At 35.4% G+C, this 8,005-nt stretch overlaps 1 protein-coding gene across 1 annotated transcript; it reads left to right on the forward strand.

The window, feature by feature from the left end:
* Positions 1–1,174: 1,174 nt before the first annotated feature.
* Positions 1,175–6,679, forward strand: LOC756974 (protein PIH1D3). Its single transcript, XM_001197112.4, has 7 exons — positions 1,175–1,203; positions 2,396–2,518; positions 2,755–2,824; positions 3,457–3,562; positions 4,763–4,859; positions 5,513–5,598; positions 5,977–6,679. The coding sequence occupies exons 2-7, from the start codon at positions 2,438–2,440 to the stop codon at positions 6,101–6,103; spliced, it is 567 nt and encodes a 188-aa protein (XP_001197112.1). The 5' UTR covers positions 1,175–1,203; positions 2,396–2,437; the 3' UTR covers positions 6,104–6,679.
* The last annotated feature ends 1,326 nt before the right edge of the window (positions 6,680–8,005 follow it).

Here is an 8,005-nt window from a genome sequence, read left to right on the forward strand (position 1 = left end):
AGAATGTCAAGAAAGTTATGACATGTAATACAAATATCATTTTATATAGGCGTAGTCAAACGATGTGACTCCTTTCAATATAAGCCTACGGATTTGTTATAGTAACTCTTTATGTTATTGAACTTCACTAGTAGAAATTCATTTAAATTGTTCGTAGTGGTATGTTTATTTATTGTAAATAATACATTTTTACAGACATAACAATCTGATGAGTTTGTATTATTTAATTTGAGAGAGAGAGAGAGGGAGGGAGAGAGAGAGATGATGGGATGCTCTCTCCTTTCTTCTTCCTCAGTGTATTCCAGTTTTCTCTAACCCACAATTTCACCCATCTCCCTCTCTCTCTCTCTCTCTCTCTTTCTGACTCTGTTCCCCCTCTTTCTCCTTCTCTCCCTCTCTCTCACTTCTTCAACCACGTTTCTAAAACACAAGTAAGGGCCCTCATAAGGGCTACCTTGTCTCCTTCTCTCCTACCACCTGACCATGAACACTCATTATCCTCATCACCATCTCACCATCTCACCTTCTCTCTAATGTCATTTCCAACTGCCATTACCCTTTTTTCCTTCTTTTTTTCTTCTAATATAGTTGTCCATTCCTCTTCCTTCATATTTTATTAATACCCACACATTTTCCCCGTAGTTCTGATGCCTCGTACCATTTAGATTTGCGTATGCTGGGTTCTACTAGCTTAGCCATCGATAGGCAAATGGATAGCTAGACCGAAAACTTCAGTCTCTCTAATCGTCGGTTGTTCCACTGAGACTACGTCTGGCTCCACTAGACCTCCGATTATGTATTGGGGAATGACAACAAATGTCAGTTTTATTAAAGAAATGACCCAAATCAGATGGTTATTGCTGTCTAATGGATAGCTTGCTCTACGAAAGCGCTTTCAATCAATCAATCAGCGTGGCGTTGTTATAGCAGCAAGTATGGTACACCCATAGTAGTGTATTCTGTGTTTAGAAACTATTCAATTTTAGGGCATTGTACTTGTTGAAAAGAAAAACAAAAAAACTAATCCAATGTAAAACTATGAATTAGGGAATAAGAAAGACATGCTTGGAAGGATTTGACAAAAATCATGCTTTAACGCGAATACAATAATATTTTACATTCTCGTATTTTACGTTACTTCTAGCTTACCATACATGTTTACAAGAGTGAGTAGGTAGTGCAGTTCAAGAGAGGCAAAATCGGGTGAGTGAAATACAACATTTCTACAATTTTCATGAATATTATCTCCGTACATGTTATATTTGGGTCATGATATTCACTCAGGAAACATTAACATCATGAAAAATCTTAATAAGTATATCATGACGCCTTATATCACCAATGATCCACTGAAATGACAGTGACATTGATCTTTGACTATTTGACTAGCACTAGCTAGCAGACACAAACAGACTGGCTAGCCGCGGCTTGACCCGGGGCGCCGAGGCGAGAGCTTACTCAAGTTACTGCATAGACTAGTGAACGCACTGCTCGCTCCAGCTCGATACTCGAGTTCGAGCGTATTGTTCAACCAGTTTAATCACTTGTCTTGATATGTGCCAGCATGTGTGACTTCACAAAGACAGTACAAAACTAAGTAAAATAGACAGAAATAACCGTCTGGTATAAATAAATTTCTGTCAACTTTGCCACCTTCAACTCGCTGTGCGTAGTGATGAAGAACTCAACAAGAACTCAACCATGCTGCTGAAATCTTGGAACTCACAGGCAACGCTGCCCGCGACAACAAGAAATCTAGTCGAGTCATGAACAGCTTCGTCAACGACGTAGGGACCCAGACGTAAATAATCATAGATCTATCTGATTGATGCATGTCTGTAAAAACTTAATTACATAGATCTACACTTCCCAATACACAGACGCCCTTGCCGCAAACACAAAGGGTGGGGATTTGGATTAACTAGCCAATATTCGCCCTCAGTTTTTCATTATCTAGACTTGACTGTTTGATATTTTTTTTAATACTAAAAAGTAACATAGAAATTCATCATCAACAAATACAACATCAAAATATATGAACTCCATTTCAGGTAGTCTGCCCATCCCCTCACTAACCTGTACAATGTATTTCAGTTTCTGTATACTGAGAGGCGGTCAGTGGAGCCAGACGTGGTCCAGTGGAACAACTGTCGATATCAGAGACTGAAGCTTTCAGTCTAATCATAAGTGACACTCGTGTCTCATGACATTCAAACTTTGTCGTTGGTTAAGTGATCATAACTAGTGAGATTCTAAGTACTAATTAAGCTGGCCTGAACTTTTCTTGATTTTGTATTAAGTATGCATGATTATTGTAACATTAATAGGTAGGACCTACAGTAAGATGAATTCCTCTTTCTTAACAAAATATTTGTTGATGAAATTTTCTTGATAGCCAGGAGTTTTGGACAGAGACAGTACAAGATTGATCGAGAAGATGGAGTTCATGGGTGCAAACATCACGGCTCTTGCCAGCTTGCTAAAAGATGAGAAGGAGGATGAGAGTGATGATGAACGGGTAAGGAGAAGGTATTTGTGATGTTAGAAGTTAAGGTTATGATTAATTACTGTTAGATAGCTACATTTGTATATTCAAATATTTAGATATTATATTAATTATATAATACCTATATTCAAAGAAAATTGTTTACTATAACAAGGTAGATTAAAAAGGAATGGCTTTAAATAGTTATTTTTTCCCTTTCTTTCTTTCTTTTATTTATTTATTTTGGTTTTGTTATTTTTTGCTTCCAGCTTTCAACACAGAATGCTTCCATTGGACCTGGTTCAATAGGACCTCCAAAGAAACATGAACCAAATAAAGGTGAGAAATTACATAGTTAGTGTTAATTCTTCAAATGTACAAGTATTCTCATTCATGTTATAGTCGTGCTTTCGTACTGTATTATTGACATAGAATAACTCATCTTGGTCATTTATATGGGGAGGGACTGCATTGAATCTTCCAAGTCTTTGATATAGACTGGATAATGTTGATGATTATACTTCAATAAAGTGATGAAAATATGACTTGATAGTTATTTCCCCTTTCTAGTATTTAGAAGATACCAAATCATATTCATATACTCCACACACACGACAACAAAAAAATTGATAATAATTTAGTTGAAACATTACAATGCAATGTAATCTCTTCTGTGCCATGGGCTTAAATCCTACTCACAACTTTCATCGTTATATGACTTTTTTTCAGTGAAAAATTAATAATTTATTTTAGTCTGAAGTAGATACAGATATATATATACTGTATATGGTAATTCTTTTGATTGAACTATGGAACACGAAATTAAGACCCCAAACTTGACTCTTGGTAGTTCATTTAGGGTATCAGTTCTATTGGCATAGAAGGAGTTAAACAGCTTAGAATTATTTGTTTGTCCAAGTTGAATTGTTCATCCAGAAAAATCTACTCCTTCTTTGTTTTCCATGGCTCAGCTGATGTAGGTAAAAGGTCAGGTGATACAAAGGATATCTGGGATGCTGAGGCTGTCACTGAAGGCTCAGAGTTTGAAGATATCTATGATCCTAGACCAGAACCAGAGTAAGCATGACCCTCACTAATCTGTATCTCTCTCTCTCTCTCTCTCTCTCTCTCTCTGTCTGCCTGCCTGCCTGTGTGTGTGTGTCTCTCTCTCTCTCTCTCTTTCTCTCTCTCTCTCTCTCTCTCTCTCTGTCTATGTGTCTATCTCTGTCTGTCTGTCTCTCTCTGCCTATCTGCATCTCTCTCTCTCTCTCTCTATATATATATATGTATATATATAAATTGCAGTTTCACTAAACTTGCTTATATATATATATATCTTTCTCTGTCTATGTGTCTATCTCTGTCTGTCTGTCTGTCTCTCTCTCTCTCTCTCTCTCTCTCTCTGTCTATCACTGTCTTTCTAGCTCTCTCTCTTTCTGTTTGTCTGGTTCTCTCTGTTTATATGTCTGTCTGTCTCTCTTCCTCTCTCTCTCTCTCTGTTTCTTTGTTAGTTGTTTTCCTTTTCCCTATCTTTCTTCATTCTTAATTCATGTACTTTAGCGCAAGTGCTGCACACTCAATACCTTTTCCCATATCAGTTATTGACTTTGCATTATTATTCAAAATTTTACCTTGTATCTGTTTTTGCATGATATACATATATTTTTATGTTATCCAGCTCTTAAAGGGACTTTGTAATATTGTTCAGATGAGAGATAGTGGAGCTAAGGTAGTGACTTCAATGCTAGATGTACAATTAAAGATAATCTGAAAATTTGAGTGAAAACAGACCATTATTCATGGTACAAATTGAGAAAAACTGATCTGATCGATTCCTTAATTTTCCCAACTATATTATTACAATTTAATTACATTTGAGGTGAATGGAAATTGTCACAAAGCAATAAAATGGCTCTACATTCCATTCCAGACATTTTAGTGCTGACAGATTTTTTATAGCTTGTTTTATGTCTTTTTTTCATGGAAAAACGGATGGTTGGGAGAATTTACTGTTAATCACTGTTAGAGGGTGTCATACATCGACCACTTCAAAGAAAACCATAGATATCTTCATGGTTTGAGAATTTGTTCAGGATTTTTTGCATGTCAGAGGGTTATTTTTGTACAAAATGGTACTTACTATATTCCTTCTACTAGAAGTAATATAGTAAGTACCATTTTATACAAAAATTAAGCATTTTTTCATCAACCTTCAACAATGTTACCAAGTCACTTTAAGCTGCTTTTTAATATATACTAATTTTCCATTCACATCAGGTATGACATCATTTTCAAGCAGGCAGTTTCCTCCGAAGATATGTTCCTCCAGATGGGTAGAAAAACGCCAGCGACTTCATCATGTGAAGACCTTGTGGTAAGAAATAGTTAGACGACTATTTCATTTTGTTTTAATTTGTCTTCCTTTGCTTTTATATTTTGATTGGAGGTGGAGGCACTATTAAAGCCCCACTGCACTACTTGTAGCAACTTGCTCCCTCTATATAGAAAACAATGCATAATCGGTGCATGTTGGTCCCCCATGATCCTCTTTTTCTTGTTAATTGAGAGCTGAGATAATGAGTTAACCACCTGTTAGTGACCACGCTGGGTGGTCTAATCCCTCATGGCCAAATTAGTACAGACAGGCTTTAATGCAGTTTGTGAAATATTTTCTTTGGTATTTTTCATGGACCATGAGATTCATTGCATATGGAATCACTCACCAGATAATCTATTGTGTAGTAATTCAAAGCTATCTTGCTAAATCTCATATTAATGATATACTGTTGTTGGAATATATTGACATTATTGGTTAAGAAATCTTTTAGGATGACACTTGACTTGAGAAAAGTCAGAAAAAATCCTTATGGAGTTATTGACCAATTACCGTTTTGCAATAACAATGTTATATATCTGTTGTCACTTCTCTATCTCTAAGTACAGTGTACAGTATGGGTACAGTCAAATCAATATGCAGTTTTTTAATGTATGCAGTATTGAAACCATGTTTTATTTTTGTTATTGAAGGTCAAAATTAAGCTGCCAGGAGTCAAGTATGCAGATGTTGAATTAGACGTGAAGGACAAATTTCTAGATTGCAGGACACCAAACCAGTGAGTATTATGTTATGAATCCAAATATACTTGATGATAATTAAATACTGTGGCTTCCAATTAATTTTTCTGAGTAAAGCAGATTTATTCCAGGCTAGATTGTGTAGAATATGTCAAGAGAGATATTCAGAGGGGCACGAGCCTATGCATACCTGTATTCATGACTTTCTTTAAACTTTTTTTTACATTAAGAAGAGAAAATATACAAGCAGACCTGTTAGTGAGCTATAAAATTGTAGCACAACCGATTCACAAACCACATGCAACAGCTCACAGTGCTCTCAGTCACATTTCAGTGATGTTATAGTTGGTTGTCAAGTAATTCTTATGTACATATCCCAAATGACACCTCTTCGCCCTCCCTTATTCCTTTCTCAGCAAACTTGGACTACATCTCCCTCATCCTGTGGATAGTAAGAACGGCCGAGCTAAGTGGGATGGAGACAAAGAGATCTTGACCGTTACTCTCAAGATGACCAGAGAATATGACTTTGTCAATTTCTGATGAAATAGACCATGGGAGATGGACCTATGATAATGAATATCCAAGAAGGATTATGACATTCAGATGCTGAACATGATCTATTAAAGATGATCTATAGACAAGGTTTGGATCTATTCTGGCAGTGGAAAAGCAAGAACCTAATTTCGTCAAACTTGTCATCGGGTGCTTTCATATAGTTTCAAGAATTTAACATGATATATTGGTTTCAAGTATAGTGTTCTCATCCACTGCGCAAGGTGCTTAATACATTTCAATAAGATGACACTGTGATTGCCTTGCCGCAGCTGTCTAAAGGTGAAACTTGTCTGCATACTTTCAAAGGAGACATTGTTCGGAAGGAATGGTCAGGAACTGACAGTCGGTGCTTCCATCTTGTTAATGATCATTTAAAATGATGCAGCAAATAGTAAGGAAAAAATGGTCATGACCAAATAAAATGACAAGAGTGTAGTGTGCTTCACATTTCTGTAGTCACATTATATTTAAAGGGGCTTTTCTTGCTTTCTGCTCTCCTGGGGGGCGTTTCACAAAACTTGTCATCAGTGACAAATGACAGTTTTTGTTATAAGCTACTGAAATCCTTGTTTCTGATTGGTTATCAGCAGATTTGTCTCTGATTTTTGTCATTTGTCATAGGAAGAAGGCTTTGTGAAACAGGTCCCTGATGTTGTCTTGATAGGAATCTCACACCTTGGAAATATATGTACATTGTTTTTCTCATTTTTAAATGGCCACAAGTTATCTGAATATTGTTGATTTATACCAATTCTTGTGCAGTGAAAGTAATATTGACTATATTAGAATTGTTTTCAGATTGCTGTAATATTACTCCACATGTGAGCGTATTTGAACTATGAACTATAGCCCCTCAAAAGCTTTCTTTCATTTTATGTATAATCACCACACACACTGCATTTGTGTTGTATTTTTATTTTGTATTCAAACACATTCAGGATAATGCGATAAAATTGTGTTTAATTGATGATGATGTGTATGAGGAAGTGGAAGAAAATGCTCTTCAATTTTCAGAGATGTACATTGTATTTACAAAGTTTATTTATCTTTGTATGTGTCATCATTCTATCTGAAAGAAAACCATCCGTATTCAGATTTATCAGACATGATACTTGGTTTTATACAGTGTAGTTTTTTTAATTCCTCTGTCATTTATAATCGTTTAGCTTATAGTGACTGATGAGAGAGGCGAGGATACCGAACACACCTTACATGCCTTCACATGCATTGCTGATGCTGCTGCTGATTAATGATGTGTATGAATCACCAATGAATTTCTTTACCAGTTTAGATTGAAGTACATTTGAAATCTGAGCATAAATTCATACCAAGGTGTACTAAACAAAATGTATTTCAAAGTCACTCAAAATTAAATTTAGTCTGTTTTTTTTAAAAATATTCATTTGATTGAATGAAATCCTATTTAAATTATATAATACCTTGTATACATTTGAGAAAGAGATTCATGTATGCTGCAAGATAATGAGCTTGTACTGATGTATAAACCTCAGTTGTTAACTACATTATTAGATTTCAGTCCATTAATGATTTACTATAATGTATTCAGTCACACCAGTTGCATTCACTCATGAAAAGTCAACTTTTTCTGAAGGTGGAAAATGAAGTTTTCTACTGTTAATCATCTCTATATGTATAAGTTATGATGTCTGAATTTGTTTTATTTCATAGTCTGATTGGTTTATGTATCATTTCCTGATTTAATTTTATCTAAGGTAATGCATACTGTTGGTTAAAGTTTTTAAAAAGATCAAAATAAATTTCATTTAATTTCTGATTTTTGGATACATGTATGGGGTAGAAGGCAACCTGAAAAATCACATATCGGTATCTATTGTGGAATATGATTTATTGATGACTGGGTTTCCC

This window comes from Strongylocentrotus purpuratus, unplaced genomic scaffold, assembly GCF_000002235.5.
Source record: "Strongylocentrotus purpuratus isolate Spur 01 unplaced genomic scaffold, Spur_5.0 spur5_scaffold_11, whole genome shotgun sequence".
Taxonomy (NCBI): Eukaryota; Metazoa; Echinodermata; class Echinoidea; order Camarodonta; family Strongylocentrotidae; genus Strongylocentrotus; species Strongylocentrotus purpuratus.